This window comes from Sus scrofa, chromosome 2 (assembly GCF_054392235.1).
Source record: "Sus scrofa isolate SSC_HxYL_T2T_F1_AM1 chromosome 2, Sscrofa_HxYL_maternal_Yorkshire_Landrace_v2.0, whole genome shotgun sequence".
NCBI lineage: Eukaryota > Metazoa > Chordata > Mammalia > Artiodactyla > Suidae > Sus > Sus scrofa.
Window position 1 is genome coordinate 89,334,682 of NC_139384.1, and position 22,307 is coordinate 89,356,988.

The 22,307-nt window shown below is 40.2% G+C and overlaps 1 protein-coding gene across 6 annotated transcripts in view; it reads right to left on the reverse strand.

Annotated features, from left to right (window-relative positions):
• The window catches only part of CANX (calnexin), a 46,296-nt gene that overhangs the window by 6,422 nt on the left and 17,567 nt on the right, over positions 1-22,307 (reverse strand). For 3 of the 6 annotated variants that reach the window (XR_014836320.1, XR_014836321.1, NM_001243210.1), the window contains 11 exon segments: positions 11,143-11,319; positions 10,188-10,261; positions 9,846-9,904; positions 9,236-9,377; positions 8,451-8,532; positions 7,720-7,912; positions 6,721-6,910; positions 4,432-4,545; positions 3,700-3,856; positions 2,226-2,441; positions 929-1,048 (listed from right to left, as the gene is read on the reverse strand). Coding sequence is in view for 4 of the 6 variants with exons in the window: in NM_001243210.1 (NP_001230139.1) it covers positions 929-1,048; positions 2,226-2,441; positions 3,700-3,856; positions 4,432-4,545; positions 6,721-6,910; positions 7,720-7,912; positions 8,451-8,532; positions 9,236-9,377; positions 9,846-9,904; positions 10,188-10,261; positions 11,143-11,316 (1,521 nt within the window). In the remaining 2 variants the exon portion in view is untranslated. 6 annotated transcript variants of the gene reach the window in all.

The window sequence follows — 22,307 nt, forward strand, 5'->3', positions numbered from 1 at the left end:
TTGCAATTTTTTTTTTTCTTTTTAGGCCACACTGCAGCATATGGAGTTCCTGGGCCAGGGATCAGATTCGAGCCACAGCAATGCTGGATCCTTAACCCATTGTGCTGGGTTGGAGATCAAGCCTGCCATCCCACTGCGCCACTGTGGGAACTCCTGTTTTTTAATTTTTTTTTTTTTTTTTGGTCTTTTTGCTATTTCTTGGGCCGCTCCCGCAGCATATGGAGGTTCCTAGGCTAGGGGTCGAATCGGAGCTGTAGCCACCGGCTTACGCCAGAGCCACAGCAACGCGGGATCCGAGCTGCGTCTGCAACCTACACCACAGCTCACGGCAACGCCGGATCGTTAACCCACTGAGCAAGGGCAGGGATGAACCTGCAACCTCATAGTTCCTAGTCGGATTCGTTAACCACTGCGCCACGACGGGAACTCCCTAAATTTTTAAATATCAAAGGCTAAACAAGAAAAACCTACAATAAGGCTGTGGAATACCCCTAACATGTGTTTTTCCAGGAGGGAAGGTAGGGATACTGAGGAAGGAATGGATAATGAGGAATCAAAGACTGAAATATAAAGTACATGAATAGAAATAACTATGACAGAAGGAAAAGCTAGTCTGTGCCCAGATGGCTAGGTTTTATATCTAAGTTGGTTTCTTCTTTTCTTTTAGAAAGCTGCCGCCAAATATAAAGGAGAGTAACACAGTGGGCTATACTACTAGAAACTACTAGGGGCTTCTACTAGGAGCTAACAAATCCTATTCCCACCTGGGAACATTAAATAGCCACTAAGAGTAGTGAACAGGTTTCAGAAGTCAACACAGTATGTGGCCCAGTCACTACTGAGCTGCTACAAAGAAAATTTCAGGCAATTTATAAGAGTGACTAAAAGTGAATCAAAATAAAAAACAAAACAAACCAACAACTCATACCTTTCCAGAACAGCAGAAGAGGATGACAAGAAACACAGGTAATGCCACAGTCAAAATATAAACCACCCAGAGCCATGGGCGCTCCTCGGCTGCCTCAATCATCTGCCCCACCACACCTGGCTGAAAAACAAAGACAGGACTGATTTCACCTTCTGACCTTTAACACCAAACACAGGCTGTGGCTGTACTGTTCCACTGTTCAATTACTGCAAGGCACTACTCAGGCACCTGCTGTTTCAAAGGATTCATTCAAGCCTAGCTGTTTATACAGATGAAAAAGGAAAGAAGAGAAAAGCCTTAATTTTCCTGCTCTCCTTATCATCAAGGTAACTTTCCTTTCCTAGGTGTGAAAGCTGGCTTCTTAATCACCTGCAAAGGTTCCCTTAACCTCAGGGATCAACGAACAAAGAATTTCTTTTCTCTTTTTTCTTTTTTTGTCTTTTTGCCTTTTCTAGGATGGCTCCCGTGGCATATGGAGGTTCCCAGCCTACGCCAGAGCCACAGCAGCGCAGGATCTAAGCCGAGTCTGCGACCTACACCACAGCTCACAGCAACGCCAGATCCTTAACCCACTGAGCAAGGCCAGGGATGGAACTCGCAAACTCATGGTTCCTAGTCGGATTCGTTAACCACTGCTCCACGATGGGAACTCCGACGAATCAAGAATTTCTTGATCTCAATGTCTCTATCTCTCCAATTCCCAGCTTGGCCATATGACAAATTCCTTAAAAACTCCATTTATGGGTAAATCAAGATTCAGTATTTACCTGCGGCATATGGAGGTTCCCAGGCTAGGGGTACAATCAGAGCTATAGCTGCCAGCCTACACCACAGCCACAGCCACACAGGATCTGAGCTACAATCTATACTGCAGCTCATGGCAATGCTAGATTCTTAACCCATTAAGAAAGGCCAGGGATCAAACCCACATCCTCACGGACACTAGTCGGGTTCATTACTGCTGAGCCACAATGGGAACTCCAAGATTCAATAGTTAAAAATGCCTCAAAATATACCCTAAATGGCAAATTTTGTTATATATATGTCTTAACACTATTTTTTAAAAAATACACTGTAAGTAACACAAATATGGACTCTAAAGCCATTACATTCGCCTAATGAAACCATATCCAAACACCCAGTATTTTGTCTTGAGCACACAGAGGTCACACACTTTCTATGCCAATATTCCCAAATAAGAGAAAAGACAAATTTTAGAAGACGGCTTTTCACAACAGCAGCAGTTAGTTACCTGTAATAAAAGATATAAATGTACAAGAAACAAGAAAGTACAAACCTCAGCAGCCCCATCGGCAGCCTTCTTCAGACCCCATCCATCATTGGCCCAATCATCAACCACTCTTCGATCACCACAAATGATGAAATTGTCAAAAAAAATGTCCGAGGTCATAGACCACAGTTCTAAACCAATAGCACTAAAAGGAGTCATTTTGAAAGGTTCCAAATCTTCAAAGAAATCTGGATTTGGTATTTTCCGGGGTTTCCAAATCCCCTAGAGAAAAGATAATGATCAACATAAATTCAGGTCTAGACTCCAACTCCTTTTAATTTCTAATTATCACCCATGATTGTGATTCAAACCAACAAGCTTCCTCTGCCTGGCACATTCCAACAGCGTGTATTCTTTTTTTTTTTCTTTTTAGGGACACACCTGTGGCATATGGAGATTCCCAGGCTAGGGGTCTAATCGGAGCTGTAGCTGCCGTCCTACGCCACAGCCACAGCCACGCCAGATCCAAGCCGTACCTACAACCTATACCACAGCCACAGCAACGCCGGATCCATAACCCACTGAGTGAGGCCAGGGATCGAACCTGCAACCTCATGTTTCCTGGTCAGATTCGTTTCTGCTGTGCCACAAAAGGGAACTCCCAAAAGCCTCTACTCTTATCAACTGCTGGCAGGAGTCAGTACAGACTTCTTCAGGGATGATTTAAAAGGTACACCATCTTCAACCAGATTATTTCACTTCAGCTAACTTCCTAAAGAAATAGTTACCACATACATTCAGAAGAAAAATCACTTAAGTAAGTAAGGACTAAAAGCAAAAATGGCAATTCACCAAAATGGCCATAGACAAAGCAGCTAAAAGGCAATTTTTAATTTCTCATTAATGGCTCAATTAAAAACACATTTAAAAACAGAAAAATATACAGTTTATACAGAGAGATGCAGACCTATACCGCACATCTGAAAATGTAACAAAGTAGAAATTAATGATTTTAAATAACCTGACTAGAAACAGAAGTGAGACCAGGGTCTGAGTGGTTATGTCTATAGTAAACTCGAAGCTTTATAATATCACCACCTTTATTCTTATCATCTCATTTGAGCCTCACAGTCTTTTTACAGTGGAAAATACTGAGGTCAAGTAATAAGCTGACTTGTGGTCAGGAAGCCAACTCCCATCACAGTCCTCTACCCACCCCATCACAAGACATTGCCAATTTGAATTCTGTGGCTACCGCACCCCTGCCACACAGGAGCAGGGTAACCAAATCACAAGTTTCCCATTTTTTGTTTCTTTTTGTTTCTAAACATAAAAAGCAATTAGGAATGCTCTTCCTTCCAGCTTCCAGGTTTATCTTTTTAATAATTAACACATTAAGTTCCCTCTCAGTTTTGAAGTTTACTTTGTTTTTAATACAACAGTTTGAATATAGTGATCAAACTGGCAGCCTCACTACAGACAAAGCTTGTATCTGAACACAGAGATCAATGAAGCAACTCAACCATTAAGAGGTACAAACCTGGTAGTTAGGATTGTCAATCATGGGAGGTTTCCATTTGCCCTTATAATTAGGGTTGTCAATCATAGGTCGCTGCCAGACACCACACCCAGGGGCCGACTCACACTTGGGGTTGGCAATCTGAGGAGCCTCCCACTCTCCATCCATATCTTCATCCCTGTGGAGATATAAACAAACTCCAAGTGAATTCTGTGATGCAGGACTATGAAAAGCTGTCCCAGGGCTTCCCTGAAATCCTGCATGATAATTTCTAAGTGTTGTACTACAGAGCATCATCTTGTTTTCACATTTCCAGCAACAAGGGTATTTCATGACAGGTGCATTAAAAAAAGAGAGATGAAAATGTAATTAGTTTGTTGAGCTCTACATTTTGAGCACTTGGGTGTATTTAGGTACTAACTTTTACTTCAAAAAAAAAAAAAAAAAAAAAAAAAAAGTAGGTACGTTTAAAAGTTAACTAAAGCTCGGAGTTCCCAAAGTGGCTCAGTGGTTAACGAATCTGACTAGCATCCATGAGGACGAAGGTTCAGATCCCGGCTCAGTGGGTTAAGGATCTGGTGTTGCCGTGAGCTGTGGCATAGGTCACTGACGTGGGTCGGGTGCTGAGTTGCTGTGGCCACACAGCTCCAATTAGACCCCTAACCTGGGAACTTCCACATGCTGCAGGTGCAACGGAAGGAAGGAAGGAAGGAAGGAAGGAAGGAAGGAAGAAAAGTTAACTAAAGCTCATACCAATCCTCTGGCTTCTCTGCATCTGGATCAGGTACATATTCAGGCTCATCATCTAACCAGCCTATAGGCTTAGTGGCTTCTTCATCTGGAATCTTAGCAGGGGCATCTTCATCCCTTAAACACAAAAGAAAAGGTCAACTGACAACACTGGCCAGTAAATCACAATGTGGTCCCACTTTGTGAATCTTAGGGCAATCTAAAAATATCTTGGGAGTTCCCCATGTGGCACAATGGTATCATCAGCATCTCTGCAGTGCCAGGAGGCAAGTTTGATCCCCGGCCTGGTACAGTAGGTTAAGGACACGAGTATGCCACAGCTGTGGTGTAGGTCACAACTATGGCTTGGGATCCCTGGCCCAGGAACTCCGTATGCCTTGGGGCGGCCAAAAAAAAGAAAAATGTTGGCAATGTGGAGAAAATGAAACTCTCATACACCACTTGTGGGAAAGCACAGTGGTGCCACTTTGGAAAACAATTTGGCAGTTCCTCAAAAAGTAAAACATAGTTACCATATGACCCAACAATTCCACTTCTAGGAATAACGACCAAGAGAAATTAAAATGGACATTCACCCAAAAATCTATACATGAATGTTCGTAGCGTTATTCATTAACCACATACAAAAAAGGGAAACCTACATACTGATTAAATAAAGAATCGATAAATAAAATGTGGTATTATCCATACAATGGAGTACTACTCAGTCATAAAAGGGATTGATACATGCTTCAATATGGATGAGTCTTGAAAACATTATGCTAAGTGCAAGAAACTGCCCACAAAAGACCACGTATTTTATTATTCTATATCCAGAATGGGCAAATCCATAGAGAGAGAAAGCAGATTAGTGGTTTTCAGGGATTAGTGGAAGGCAGAGATAGGGAGTAACTGATTAATGGGTATGGGCTTCTTTTTTAAATTCTTGGTCAGGATTATGCTTGTTTTTGAACTATGCTTGTCTTAAAATTACCTGTATGAAAACTTAAACTTGTATATCATTCAGTGGCCTTTTAAACTGAACATTCACCCCTTACTCCCAAGATAAAATAGCTAGTTAAGGAACACAATACTGAATAATAAGGCTGAGTCCAAACCTGGTATTCACCAAATATACAAATAAACTCACCCTTTATAGCCATGCACTATCAACTAGAATTTAACTGCTAAGCCTAAGAGGATACTTTTACAAATGGAAGATCAGTCTTACTATTATTCTGTGTTTACTTTCTGACATTGCCAAGAGTCACTGCACTGTGTTCAAACATGGCAATACATAAGAGTATAAGCTGCTTGTTTTCTCACCAGGCTCCAATGTGTTCCCTACATAAAAGGCTACATATACTCAATTTCCCTCATATATATGTTCAGCTCACTCCTGTTCCTCTACTTTTCTACTTTTGCACATATTCTTTAACCAGGGATTACCATTTCACATCTGCAGCAGTTAGTTAATTCTTGCCCCACTTGCAAGTTTCAGTTTGATTTGCCCTGCTCCAAGAAACTGCTAGAGTTAGGTATACCTGGTGCCCTGGAAATCAAGTAATACCTATTAGACCACTTACCACAAACACGTCAACTTCACTTGCCTGTCTTACAACTCCACTCGGAGTTGCATAGGCAGTTGGTGTCCTTGTGGCTTTGTATTCCACCGCCCAACAGAGAGCAGTAATCTCCTGAGTATTGTTTCAATAGGAAAGAGGTAATTCTTCAAATTAAAATTTAAGATTTTATGGAGTTCCCACTGCAATGTAACAGGATCAGCGTCTTAGGAGCATTGGGACACAGGTTTGATTCCCAGCCTGGCATAGAAGGTTAGGAATCCTGGCATTGCCGCAGCTATGGAGTGGGCCACAGATGTGGCTCATATCTGATCCCTGGCCTGGGGAACTCCATATGCTGCAGGATGGCCAAAAATAAATAAATAAAATAAAATTTATAATTTTAGGACTCCAGCTTTAAATACGAATTCATAGAAGCATTAGAAAGGCTGGTCCAAGAGACTTGAGGTTCTGCCACAAACCAAAATGTTACACAGGCAAACTATATCATTGGTTTTAGCATTTGGTGGCTTGTAAAATGGTGTGAGGCAAGGCAGGTGATCATGATGGCCCTAGTGATCACTAGGGTAGTCACTACTATTTTCAGCTACAGTAGTCTCTATGTTTCCTAACATTAGGCTGCATCACGGATTATTGAAATTATCAGATCTCAACCAATATTTGCTTATTCAAGCCACATGAAACATATGAAATGCTCCAATGCACTCAAAGACAGGTCCCAAAGACTCACCAGTCATCTGGTTTGACAGCATCAGGATCTGGAATTTTTGGTCTTTCATCCCAATCTTCAGGCTTCCTGTCTTCTGGGTCCTCAATTTCACGTGAAGGATTTACAGGAGGAGTCATGTCATTTAACAGATTCCCACTATTCACAACAGCTTGGTCCACTAATATTTCAAAACTATTATCTGGATTCAAGACTGAAACAAATTAAATGCAATTTTAAAAAGTTAATTAGCTCTTCGTTCCTAAGCTCTCTTTACATAAAGTGAAAGCATGGAGTAAAGACCTCGGGTCTTAGAGCGTTGGGCAAGTTAGCACTCTTTTCCTTATCTGTAAGTCATAAACATTAATTCTTCCAGTTTTTAGGAATTAAATATGAGATAGAATTTTAAAACACTAAAAGATTCCATGTATGAACATTAAAAGCATCAAAAAAACAAAGGTACTAATGCAATGTTGGTCTAACACAAATGGTTACACACCAGTCAACAGGCAAGTAAGTATTTATTATGACCATCCCCCAGTGGGAAAGGCCCATTTCTTCATTTTTTGAGTTGGATTATCACTATCTATGTTACCAAAATTTCACATTACACAAACCTTTTATTTATCAAACCATGTGTCTACTCAGTTGTCTAGGTGTTAGAGCATCCAAACTAAAAGATACTTTGAAAAAAAACTATACTTATATTTCTACTTTGTTAGTTAAGATTTTATCAAGAAGAAAACAAAGGGAGGAAATGAGGGGTGGGAATCAAGCACAGAAGCTCTTTATATAGGGCATACGAGCTTATTCTTAAAATTATTTCAAACCTTAGTTCTCAATTCCACCTATGAAAAGACGTTTCTTTTAGTGCAGAGAAATTAAGTTCATTTCACCACTAAGATATTAAGTAAACAGAGACTCTTATTTGAAGGCTTAGGTCTTCTGCAGGTGTACAATCTTTAACTTAAATGGGTGATAAATGTGTAATGCCATAAAACCCAGAAATTAAGTTTTTCTTACTTAATGTATAAAGATGTGTTTTCTTATCAGTAAAATAGGTCTTCAGATCTGCATCTGGCCTCTTAGCATGCTTTTCTTCATAGACACCCGTTTTGGGGTTTTTGTGGCGGAAGATGAAGTGCAATTTATAGTCTTCTCCACATTTATCTGGACCAAACATAATTGTATAAGGGGTCTTGTCGTGGAACTGATCCTTCAGAAACAAAAATGGTTTAAGTAACTCAAAGTGTTGAAAAGTAACCTTCCAAAAGTGTGATATATTGTCTTATAAACTCCCAAACAGTGTCGCATTAAAGGAAAACTTTATTCATTTGTGAGGTTTGTATAGATACCAGTGAAAAGAAATAACCAGAAATTAACAAGAAATTTTACATGAGAATGTATGAAAGTGCTTAAAAACACACAATAATGTATATATCTAGACAGTTAACTGCTTCTTTCATAAAATGAAGAAGTTTGATGAAACTAGAAAGTACACAGAACAAGAAAAAAAAAAGAAAACACACACACACACACAGACAACAGAAACCAAGGATAAAACAGCACTGCTTGAAATTTACATTTCAAATAAAAACCACAGAAATGTCAAAGTCAGTATTCCCAACCTCCGAAGTATTTCAACAGCATAAGAGAAGGCCTTTACTTTCATTCTTAGAAAATTTTCTTTCCTTTCCTCTGAGATTCTTAAAAGATAACTCTGGGTGGCCACATAAAGAAATGGAAGTACCTACCAGGTTGAGTTCTGGAGTTTTGGAAAGTAGTTTTACATAGGCACCGCCACATTCTATTCCATTTTGGAAATTAACCTCATACCTAATAGCAGAGAGAAAGGCAGAAAACCATGTGGCATTTTGAAAAATCAAATTTCTTAATTTATGTGCCCTTTCTCTCATCTCGGTCACATGTTTTATCACAGGTCATATATGAAGATTCCATCTTCCATCGTTATGGCTACACAATCCCTCAAAATAAGTAAGTAAAAGAAAATAAATTCTTTTTTTTTTTCCCTTTTTTTCTTAGGGCTGCACCTGTGGCATATGGAAGTTCCCAGGCTAGGGGCTGAATCAGAACTGCAGCTGCTGTCCAGAGTCCACAGTCACACCAGATCTGAGCTGCGTCTGCAACCTACATCGCAGCTCATGGCAACACTGGATCCTTACTTAACCCACTGAGCGAGGCCAGGCATCGAACCCATGTCTTCATGGATATTAGTTGGGTTTGTTAGAGCTGAGCCACAATGGAACTCCCAGAAAATAAAGTCTTAATGTAGATTCCCAATAAATACATTCTGCAAAAATCTAGGAATTTGATACCAGGATGAAAAAGCTGATTTACTCAAAATAATTTATTGGGCAAGAAAAAAAAGTTAAGGTTATAGGATGCTTAAATACACCCCCAAATGCCTATTCTAGCATGTAATTATTCTCACAATTTTTTTTTAGATAAAGTAATAGTTTTACAACATAATGTCTTCACCATTCCTAGAGAGCTTCTGTCAAGCAAGTGTTTTACTCACTGAACAATGAGAGGCTTGGTATCAAAGATGAAGGGCTTATTCAGTTTAGTGGAGATAGCATGATGTTTGGCCCGAGATAGCAATACAAGTCCTTTATCACCTGGAAGTTTTGTTTCCTTCATTTCATCTACTTCCCATTTTCCTGCAAGACAACAAAAAAAAGTTCCACTCCCTAACTCTACCTCTGAAGATCCTTTAAATGGTAACAAACAAAACCCCAATTTATGCAAATCCATCATACTGACAAATGTGTAAAATGTTCCTTTCAACTAAGAGCTGGTCTTTTAATATCAAATGCATACAACTGACAAATATTAAGATATGGTTTTTAAAAACTTATAGCACATTCATTTTACCAATGCCTAGAAAAGACCTTCCATTTCCAAAATACAGCATCACAGGTACTAAATTCTCTCTCTGTTTTATGGTGTAAAATAAACATTTCAACTGGTCTAACCCTATAAAATGTAAGGGAAACACAAAAACAGCAAACTTCCAAAGAAAAATCTTAAAATGCATACATACTCCCTTTAAACTAATTTTAAGAGACACTACAGAAACATGTCAAACCTCAATCTGTTATTATAGCTAAATCAAATGGAACTCTCACCATCATATTTGGCAATTTCATCATCAGTATCATCTTTCTTGGCTTTGGATAAAATCCACCTGTAATTAAGACACACACTCAAGTTAAGATTCAAATTACAGCTGGCCTGTGAAAAGAAACAATGTAAATACTAATAAAAACAGGAAACATCCAGCTCTTCTTAGCCTACTTAACCTCTACTTTCAACTTTTATGTTCTAAAAGACTTTTCCTAAATGGACATGAATTCTGAAAATATAAAATAATCAGATATTCACTATGTAAAATAATATCCAAAAAGGAATCCATCTTATTTACATGATACCTGCCCTAAGATTTTTTTCCCCACCTAAGAAATACTTACCCTGACAGAGTTCCTCTGTCAAAGGAATCAGCAAAATATACTTCCCCTGTTGGAACTGGAGCTTTGTAGGTGACCTGCATTAAATATAAAAAATAAATTAAGAATTGAAATATTCAGGAGTTCCTGTCGTGGCGCAGTGGTTAACGGATCCGACTAGGAACCATGAGGTTGCAGGTTCGGTCCCTGCCCTTGCTCAGTGGGTTAACGATCTGGTGTTGCCATGAGCTGTGGTGTAGGTTGCAGACGCGGCTCAGATCCTGCGTTGCTGTCGCTCTGGCGTAGGCTGGCGGCTACAGCTCTGATTAGACCTCTAGCCTGGGAACCTCCATATGCTGTGGAAGCGGCCCAAAGAAATAGCAAAAAAAAAAAAAAGAAATATTCAGGAGTTCCCGTCATGGCTCAATGGTTAACCTGATTAGCATCCATGAGGATGTAGGTTGGATTCCTGACCTCGCTCAGTGGGTTAAGGATCTGGCGTTGCTGTGAGCTGTGGTGTAGGCCGCAGATGTGGCTGGGATCTGGCATTGCTGTGGCTCTGGCCTAGGCTGGCAGCTGCAGCTTCGATTTGACCCCTAGCCTGGGAACTTCCATATGCCATGGGTATGGCCCTAAAAAGACGAAAAAAAAAAAAAAAGACAAAAAAAAGAAACATTCAGCAACACTCCTTTCTTAGAAGGATCTACTGGTTTGCTTTCAAACTTTCATGGCTGAACCTTGAATTCAATCCATATAATTTATCTCTTGTACAATATAAAAAGGCTGACAGAGATCAATAAGAGGATTTTAGCAAATTTTGCTTTCCCTGTGATGAGGATCCAAAATTTACCTTCACCCTCTGAGCATCTCAAGAGTTAAATTTACCTTCACCCTCTGATCATCTCAAGAGTTAAATTTACCTTCACCCTCTGATCATCTCAAGAGTTAAATGCGAATAAATGCAAAGGCAATTTCAAACCTTCGGAGATGGCGGAGCACTGGTGTCTGGTTTAGGTTTTGAGTCTTCTACCTCTTCAATGACATCATCAAGGTCATCCTCAATATCAATCACATCATCGTCGTGTCCATCATGAGCCTGAACAACAGCAGTTCCAAGGACCAGTAACATACATAGCAACCACTTCCCTTCCATGATCTAAATATAAAAAGAGTAAAGTAAAATCTATCACCTCCTTTTAAAAATTTTGTGAAGACCACTAACCCCTCACCCATCTAAAATTAAGGCTTTCAAATCAGAGCTAAAAGGAACTTTATGTGAGTTATTTCACTTTACAGATAAAGAGAGTTGAGCCCGGGGAGATGAAGAGGTTTTCCTATAATCAGTTAGTTAAAAGATTGAATATACTTAATGCCACTAAACTCTATACTTAAGAACAGTTAAGATGGTAAATCTTATGATAAGCTTTTTTGCTACAATAACAGAGACTTAAAAAAATAAACTGATCTTAATTTCTTGGTCTCAACTTACTCTAATGCTGAATTTAATGTCTAGTTCCTTGTAAACTCTATAATCCTTTAAAATAACAATACATAGAACTAGATTTTCAGAGTTTCTGTTGAGGCTCATCAGTAACAAACCCAGCTAATATCCGTAAGGATTCGGGTTCCATCCCTGGCTCCACTCAGTGGGTTAAGGATCCGGCATTGCCGTGAGCTGCAGCGTAGGTCACAGACATGGATGGCTTGGATCTGGTGTTCCAATGACTGTGGCATAGGTCAGCAGCTGCAGCTCTGATTCGACCCCTAGGCTGCAAATATCCATGTAGTAGGTGCAGCCCTTAAAAAAGGTACAAACATAAGGATAACCTGACCCCCTTGCTGTACAGTGGGAAAATAAAAAAAAAAAATTGTAAAAAAAAAAAAAAAAAGGTACAAACACACACACACACAAAACTAGATCTTTGGAGTTCCCGTTGTGGCTCAGTGGTTAACGAATCTGACTAGGAACCATGAGGTTGTGGGTTCGATCCCCGGTCTTGCTTAGTGGGTTAAGGATTTGGCATTGCTGTGAGCTGTGGTGTAGGTTGCAGACTCGGCTCGGATCCCACGTTGCCGTGGCTCTGGCGTAGGCTGGTGGCTATGGCTCTGATTCGACCCCTAGCCTGGGAACCTCCATATGCTGCGAGAGTGGCCCAAGAAATGGCAAAAAGACAAAAAAACAAACAAACAAACAAAAAAAAACTAGGTTTTCATATACCATTTGGTAGTGTTTCCTTTATTTACACATCGTGGGTAGTGTTCACAAAATGCAAGAAGGCAAAATTCACTGGATTCCTAAATTCTTAGCATTTAGGCACTACAGAAAATAAAAGTGCTAAATAAAATCATTTATAACCTTTCCTAGGATGGCATTAGGTTTTAGAAGAAACTCTCAATGTCAACATTCTGGTATCGTTTCTTATACACTATGAAATAGCAGTAATCTTACATTTATTCACTGGAAAGGCCTCTATTCTCTAATGCCAAAATACAATGAAACACCAGTATTGCTCTGATTTACAACTACAAGGGAGTCTCTAAAACTAAACAGGCTGATTCAACACTTTTTATCTAAATCAACTCTGTACAAGTCCTCACAGAAACAATGGTATAAATAGTAGATGGATTCCAGGGATAAGCTACAAAACCAAATTAATTCAAAACATAGCTAAAACAATACATGCATAGAATTGCTACAACTTTTAAAAAGTAAGACAAAATGCAGTAAGCCTAGTAGTAATTAGGTAAAACACAAAACCAATGGATTAATCAGGATTAAATACTGATGCTAGAACACTGCTGCTCAAGTAAAAGCTAATCAGAGCGAAGGGTTAACTACTTTACCATCTTTCCCCCAAATTCATATGTTAAAGTCCTAACTTCCAATGTAACTATATTTGGACACAGGACCTTCAAGGAAGGAAGTAAGGTTAAGAGAGGTCATAAGGGTGGGGCCCTAATCCAACAGGCCTGGTGTCTATATAAATACAAGAGAAAAAAGGGTTTGTGGGCACAGAGGTAAGTCCACTGAGGATGGTGGTCTTCTCTAAGTCAAGAAAAAAGTCCACACCAGACAGTGACTCTGTCAATGACTTGATCTTGGACCCCCAGCCTCCAGAACTGTGATAAAATTAATTTCTGTGGGGGTTCCCGTTGTGGCGCAGTGGTTAACGAATCTGACTGGGAACCGTGAGGTTGCAGGTTCAATCCCTAGCCTCGCTCAGAGGGTTAAGGATCTGGCGTTGCCATGAGCTGTGGTGTAGGTCGCAGATGAGGCTCGGATCCCATGTTGCTGTGGCTGTGGTGTAGGCTGGCAGCTACAGCTCCATTAGACCCCCTAGCCTGGGAACCTCCATATGCCGCGGGAGCGGCCCTAGAAAAAACAAAAAAAATAAATAAATAAGTAAAATAATTAATTTCTGTGGTTTAAGCCACTCAGTCTGTGGTACTGTTACGTACGGCAGACTAATACAATTGTCCTTAGGTTAAGTATAATGTTACGTACGGCAGACTAATACAATTGTCCTTAGGTTAAGTATAATGTTATAGGGCACTGCTTCTCAAACTTAGAATGTATCAGCATCACTCAGGGAGTGGCTTCCTAGAACAGACTGCTGATTCAGTAGGTGTGGGCTGGGATTTTATATTTCTAACAAGTTCCAGGGGATGCTAAGGCTGCTAGGTCAGGAAACACACTTTGAGAACCACTGATTAGGGTTTATTAATAATCAATTTGTGCTTTGTTTTCCAGGTTATAAAGCACTTTCACAAACATACATTGTTACACTGTTTCACATAAACCTCCCTTGAGGTATTAGTCTCACTTTACTTTACAGATCAGTGACTAAGACCTGGTGAAATTAAAATAACCTGATCATCTACTCATCATCACAACCAATAATTGCCGAATCCAAGAATCCAAATCCCATATTTCTATTACACTAGACAAAATGTAAGTTGAATACTGAAGTGGTGTAATAGAGACAGGCCAGGACAACTAAGCCAGGAAGGGTACCAAAGGAGTGGTCTGGAATGGGGGTTTCAGGTAGGGTTTAGTGAGTCAGAATGCAACAGCAGAACATCTAGGCCGAGTTGGCGGGCCAAGGAGGCATCTATGTGGGGAAGGCAGGGGAAAATAGTTTTCAGGTAGCAGGTGGCTACCATCCCTGTCACAGATAGGGAGTTTCCAGGAAATGCACTTCTCTCCACCACCATTTCCCCTACACCCTGAGTTGCAACTGGTTTTTCAGATAGATGTCTTGGGCACTCATCTGTTAACTTTCACACTATCCAGGGGGTCTTTAAGGCTGTGGATGAACCACTAGTGCCAAAATGTGTGACAAATATGATTCTTACAGCTGTGCACTTACGAGCCTAAGCCACTGCTAGTTTTATATATGCTATTTCAACATGTGTAATTTGCCAATACTCCCAAGAAAATGCTACAGAAATAAACAGGTCTAGGAGTTCCAGTCGTGGCACAGTGGTTAACGAATCTGACTAGGAACCATGAGGTTGCAGGTTCGATCCCTGGCCCTGCTCAGTGGGTTAAGGATCCGGCGTTGCTGTGCTGTAGCTTGCAGACATGGGTCGGATCCCACATTGCTGCGGCTGTGGCATAGGCCAGCAGCTACAGCTCCGATTAGACCCCTAGCCTGGGAACCTCCATATGCAGAGGGAGTGGCCCTAGAAAAGGCAAAAAAAAAAAAAAAAAGAAATAAATAAACAGGTCTAGTTCCGAGAGCCACTATTAAGCCAGCTTAAACTTTCCAGGTTGTTTTTTTGGTCTTTTTGCCTTTTCTAGGGCCACACTTGGGGCACATGGAGATTCCCACGCTAGGGGTCTAATCGGAGCTGTAGCTGCCGGCCTATGCCACAGCCACAGCCACGCCAGATCTGAGTCAACACCACAGCTCACGGCAACGCCGGATCTCTAACCCACTGAGCAGGGCCAGAGATCAAATCCATAACCTCATGGTTCCTACTCAGATTTGCTAACCACTGAGCCATGACAGGAATTTCACGTTTTGTTAAAGACTTGTCTGCACATACAAATAATTCAAGACAGTATATTTTAAGGTGATCTTAATTCTCCACTTCATTAATGAAAATCCAACATTACCAAGAAATAAAATTTCCCCTCATTTCAGTCCTCCTACTCACACTCCTTTTATCAAATGGAGTCCAAAAGTCTGTACCTATTGAGTGGGTGTACAGCAAGAATGTTGCACTATTATGCTTTCTCGAAGAAAACACAGGAAAAAGTAAAGTGATCCTGGGACTGACAATGAGTTTTCAACACAACATTGAAAGCAAGATACATGAAAGAAAAATTGGTTAATTTGAACTTCATTAAAATTAAAAACTTCAGGCGTTTCCTTCATGGCTCAGTGGTTAACAAACCTGACTAGGATCCATGAGGCAGGTTCCACCCCTGGGCTCACTCAGTGGGTTAAGCATCCAGTGTTGCCATGAGCTGTGGCGTAGGTCGAAGGCTCGGCTAGGATCCCATGTTGCTGTGACTGTGGTATAGGCTGGTAGCTGCAGTTCTGATTTGACCCCTAGGCTAGGAACTTCCAAATACCGAGGGTGCAGCCCTAAAAAGCAAAATAAATAAATAAATAAATAATAAAAACTTCAGGAGTTCTCTTGTGGCACAGCAGGTGAGGGATCTAGCGTTGTCACTGCAGTGGCTCGAGTCAGTGCTGTGGCTCAAGTTCAATCCCTGGCCCAGGAAATTGCATATATTGTGGGCACAGCCAAAAAAATAAAGAAAAACTTCAAGCCTGTTCAAGAAATTAAGAGAATTACAAGACAAATCAAGCTAGGAGAAAATATTTGTAAAATTCATACCTGATAATGAACTGATTTCCAAAATACAAAAGGACACAAATTCAATATGAAAACAAATCATCCAATTACAAAATAGGCAAAAGACCTGAACGGATATCTCACTAAAGATATTCAGACAGCATATGAAAAGATGCTCAAACATCATTTGTCATTGCCAGGTAACTCTTAACTGCAAATTAAAACAATAAGATACCACCGTACATCTATTAGAATGGCTAAGATGATCCAAAAAAACAGGCAAGCATGTGAAGTAACAGGAACTCTCATTTCGTTGCTGGTAAAAATCCAAAGTAGTACAGCCACTTTGGAACAAAGTTTGGCAATTTCTTACAAAGCTAATTATAATCTTACCACAGGATTTGGCAATCATGCTCCCAGGTACTTACCCAACTGATCTGAAAGCTTACAAACACACAAAAACCTGCACACAAAAGTTTATAGCGGCTTCATCCAATCACCCAAAACTCGAAGAAACCAAAATGTCCTCGATAGGTGAAGGAATAAACAAACTGTAGTATACCCATACAATGGAATATTGTTCAGAAATTAAAAGATGAGCTATCAAGCCAAAACAAAACAAAAACAACAAACCAACCAAAAAACTTAAGTGAAAGAAGCCAGTCTGAAAAGATGACATGCTGTATAATTCCACTTGTATCACATTCTTACATATATATATATTTTTTGGCTTTTTAGGGCCACACCCACAACATATGGAGGTTCCCAGGCTAGGGGTCGAATTGGAGCTGCAGCTGCTGGCCTATACCACAATCACAGCAAGGCAGGATCTGAGCCTTGTCTGTGACCTATACCATAGCTCACGACAACACTAGTTCCTTAACCCACTGAGTGAAGCCAGGGATCGAATCCACATCCTCATGGATCCTATGGATTCATTACCACTGAGCCACAATGGGAACTCCCCAATTATATCACAATCTGGAAATGGCAAATCTCTGGATACATTAATAACAAAAATTAAAATTAAAAAAAAATCAGTGGCTGCAGGGTTTGGTAGAGGCTGAACAGGTAAGCACAGGGGACTTTTTCAGGCAGTAAAACTATTACATATGATGGTATAATTATGGATACATGACACTATGCACTCATCAAAACCTGTAAAACTTTACAACACAAAGTGATTCTTTATGTCCGAAAATTTTAAAAATCATTTAGGAGATTAAGTGATCCAAGGATAGCATGCATGCAGGATGTGACGAAACAATCTAACTGTATTACAAATATATGAAACAACCTCAGTGAAATGGATGGAGGGAAAAGACATTAACCTAAGTAACTCTGGAAATGAGTGGAGTCTGTAAAACTAGAGTGTACAAAAGCACTGTTCAAGCTGATTGAGTTGTTTCACACTAAGTATACAGGTTAACAATTCACATACTGCCATACATGTATACTGAACAACTAAGTGAATGGATGGCAGATGGTGGGAGCCACTTTCAATGTTGGGTGTGGGAGAGATTACAGATAAGCAAGGAAAAGAGGCTAGAATAATCCACATGGTAATGGGCAAGAGCTGGAGACTACAGTGTGAACCCATGTTTATTTTAATATACAAAGGGTCACATGTAGAAGTATTTACAGCTACATGTGTATACTTACATACATTTCCTTGCTCTGTTTGCACAGAGGGCATACGAAAAACTGCTACACTCCAGTAGCAATAAATATACCTGGTACCAAGGATCCTGGTTTCCAAAATTATCTCCAATAAAAGGAAACAGGGCTTCTTGGCTGATTCTAGGATCAGGGCAGGAGATTCTAGTGCCAGAAAGGAAAGAAGTGTTCAAAACAAAAATAAAAACAGAATATCCACAAAGATGGGGGCTATCTTGGGAGTTCCCAGGCAGGCTAGCAGTTAGGATTCTGTGCAGTCACGACTGTGGCCTGGGATCAATTCCTGGTCTGGGAATGAGATCCCACAAGAGCAGGCAATGGCAACAATGCTAGCAACAACATAAGTGGTAATGGATTATACTCCAAAGTATAAAATAAATGCCCAAGAATCTGTATAATACAAATATATGACTGGGTAAATGAATAAATGAGGAAGAGACAAATTTACCGTGTAGAAACACTCCAAGTAACAGACATAGATACTCCACCCGTCAAAGAGATGGAACCTAACCGACACCACTCTTTACACATAGGCTACACATAGTGATATGCTTCCCGAGAGCACAGCATGGGAAGGGGGGAGAGACAGGAACCGTACAGTGGAGAAACCTAGCAAACACTACCTCAGGTGATCAAGAACAACATCAACAGTGATAGGTCATGTTGATAGTATGTATACTTGATACAAGGTGATGAAAATAGTACTTTAATCTCTGTGGTCTTCCTTCCGAAAACGCATATTCCTTCTAATCATGAGAAAAACAAAGAAATCCTAATAGAGGGATAGTCTACAAAATAATCTGATCAGTAGCCCTCAAATACACCAAGGTCATTAAAAACAAAAGTCTAAAAAACTGTCACACTCGTGGCTCAGCAGTAAATGAACTCTATACTTGACTAGGTATAGATGGAAGACTCGGCTTGGATCCGGCATTACTGTGGCTGTGGTGTACGCCAGCAGCTATAGCTCTGATTCAGCCCATAGCCTGGGAATCTCCATATGCTGCAGGTGTGGCCCTAAAAAAAAAAAAAAAAAAAAATTTAAATAAAATAAATAGAAAACTGTCACAGCCAAGAGGCACTTAAGGAGACATGATGACTAAATGTAATGTGGTACCCTGGAACAGAAAAGGGCAGAAGATAAAAACAAAGGAAACTTAAATACGGAGTTCCCGTCATGGCACAGCAGAAACGAATGCGACTAGGAACCATGAGGTTTCGGGTTCGATCCCTGGCCTTGCTCAGTGGGTTAAGGATCCAGCTGCGGTGTAGATCGCAGAAGCGGCTCGGATCTGGTATTGCTGTGGCTGTCGGCCAACAGCTCCGATTAGACCCCTAGCTGAGGAACCTCCATATGCCGCGGGTGTGGCCCTAAAAAGACAAAAGACCAAAAAAAAAAAAAAAAAAAAAAAGAAAGAAACCTGAATTGAATTCAATGCGGACTTTAGCTGGTAATTATTAATCAATGTTGTTTCATTAACTATAATAAATGTATATACGAATGTTCAGTTGTTAAAATGGCAGAAACTGGGTATGGATTATATGGGAATACAATTATTTTCCCCAAGTAATTTTTCCATAGATCTAAACTATTACATAAAAATTAGTTATTTCTTTTTTAAAAAAAGATGTTCCATTCTTATGGATCAAATGTTGATCTCCTCAGCCCTCCAAAGAAAAATCACAGGGCTGAAATACACTATTGGAATCTAGTCAATGCTCCTTTTTGAGGAGAAACTGAGGTATAAGAGACTGACTTGCCAAAAACCAGTTACTGGCAGAACCAGGATCACAGCCAAGTCTCCCATCTCCCAATAACGTGCATCCTACTTAGTAATTCTATATTGCTTTTGTCTTAAAAGACACGAAAATTTTTTTCACAAATTTTAATGTCTAAGAAGATTTCAGAAGTTTTTTCCCTAAAAAATTTTTCATTTAACATTTATACTCCTCACCAGAGTGTACTTCTGTTGTCACCATTTTTATTTTATTTATTTTATTTTTTTTGTCTTTTTTGTCTTTTTTTGTTGTTGTTGTTGTTGTTATTGCTGCTATTTCTTGGGCCACTCCCGCGGCACATGGAGGTTCCCAGGCTAGGGGTCGAATCGGAGGTGTAGCCACCGGCCTACGCCAGAGCCACAGCAACGCGGGATCCGAGCCGCGTCTGCAACCTACACCACAGCTCACGGCAACGCCGGATCGCCAACCCACTGAGCAAGGCACAGGGATCGAACCCGCAACCTCATGGTTCCTAGTCGGATTCGTTAACCACTGCGCCACGACGGGAACTCCTGTTGTCACCATTTCTAAGATTATCAGTAGTAAATATATAACAAGTAGCTCAACAGTGAAGCAACAGCGCTTTTAAAAAACAAATAGCACACCTCTCCTCCCCCCACCCCCACCCATTGCCCCAAAGCCACAGAGCAAGTGATTCCTAGATCTAGAATGCTCAGGAATAAATGTTAATAAAGAAATTGTGTACCTTAAAACTGAGTAACACTTTTCTGCAATAAAGAAACATTTACCATATCCCCCCCCCCTTTTTTTGCTTTTTAGGGCCACGTCTGGAAGTTCCTAGACTAGGGGCTGAACTGGAGCTGCAGCTGCTGGCCTATGTCACAGTCACAGCAACTCAAGATCTGAGCCGCGTCTGTGACCTACACACCAGTTCATGGCAACATAAGATATTTGCACTAAGTAAGGCCAGGGATTAAACATGCATCCTCACAGACAGTAATTGGGTTAGTTACCACTGAGCCACAACAGGAACTCCCGCATTTTCTAAAAGTCCTTCTCCTTCAGTTTATGCTCACCAAAATATATTAGCTCTCTTAATGCAAGGTGTCCCACATCCCTGAATGCCATCATAGCACAGTTTTACCCATACTTTTACTTTCTGCCTGAAAGCCAACATTTTTTTGAGCACTTCATTTCCTGGTTTCTTTCAGAAGCCATTCTGTTCTCTCTCTCTCATAATTTTTTTTTTCCTCATTGCAAGACTATTACCTTAAACTCTATAGCACTGCCCCTTTGAGCTAGGATGCAAATGGTGGGTGGATGTCTAATTAATGACTAAGCTACTTAGTGCCACAAACTGTCTCAGAGTGGGCCCATTTAAATTCCTATCTTGGCCAAATTACCAGTGTGGACCTCGGGAAAGCCAACAATTAAAAGCTGAAAACACAAACATGAAAATCTTTCAACATTTATGAGTCTACTAAGGTGGACTTTTCTCAAAAATACTTTTAAGTTATATGTAAATGTGAGTTTTATATGGCTTTATCTTATGAAATCCCTTAAAGGAGCAAAGGATAAGTCAATAAAAAACAATACTATGAGGGCCAACACTATGTGGTTCAAGTGCTGATTTCTTTTGATCCACAAATAAAACTTAACAATATCTAGGTTATAGAGACGTGAAGAGACAGCATTTCCTTCAACTACTCATCAAGTAACCTCTCAATTGGATTTCTGATAAAATGCTGAGTGGCAGAATTCAAGACTTGTTTCTGACAGTCAAAAGACTGAACTGTCTGGGAGTTCCCATTGCAGCTCAGCAGTTAATGAATCTGACTAACATCCATGAGGACACAGGTTCAATCCCTGGCCTTACTCAATGGGTTAAGGAACTGGTGCTGCCATGAGCTGTAGTGTAAGTCACAGACATGGCTCGGATCTGGTGTTGCTGTGGCTGCAGTGTAGGGCAGCTGATTCGACCCCTAGCCTGGGAACCTCCATATGCCGTAGGCATGGCCCTAAAAAGAAAAAAAAAAAAAAAAAGATTCTGCTGTCTGAATTCTGTGTTTCAAAAGGGTTAAAGGAGAAAATGCATCTGATGCCCATCAGAAAACCTGGTACATATTAGACACGAAAAGAATGTTTGCTGATAAGGGTCAATTCTGTAAGTGCCAACTAGTTATCAAGCATTTAAAAATAAAAAAAAAAGTCTCTGACCTTCAGGAGTTCAACCCTATATATAGGGTGTCCTTAAAAACCAGAAACATAAAAAGAATTTGCACATGTTTTAAGAGTTTATGAATATCCCGTATTAGTTCTACCAATCAAGTTTTCGGGGACTGAGGGGGACAATATCAAAATAAACTCATATTATAACCTCTACCTAAGAAAAAAATGCACATAGGTTTGTTAGTACTACTGAAGACTCATGCTAGTATTTTCCTTCTATAAAAAACAATGCCAGGAGTTCCTGTCATGGTGCAGCGGAAATGAATCCGACTAGGAACCATGAGGTTGCAGGTTCAATCCCTGGCCTCGCTCAGTGGGTTAACAATCCATTGCAGACGAGGCTCGGATCTGGAGTTGCAGTGGCTGTGGCGTAGGCTGGCAGCTGTAGCTCCGATTAGACTCCTAGCCTGGGAATCTCCATATGCCTCGGGAGCAGCCCTTAAAAAAAAAAAAAAAAAAAAAAAAAAAAAAAAAAAAAAAAACCAACAACAGCAAACAATGCCAAAAATGTAAAAATTTCTAAAACGTATTAGTGTCATGATAAAGTTGCATATAACTATAGATCCCTTTTAGTGCAGTGGGTGAAAGATCCAGTGTTGTCACTGTGGGGGCTGAGGAGCTGGTGTGGCAAAAAAAGAAAAAAATGCATATAACTATGTACACGCAGGGGAATGTAAAATGAAAAAC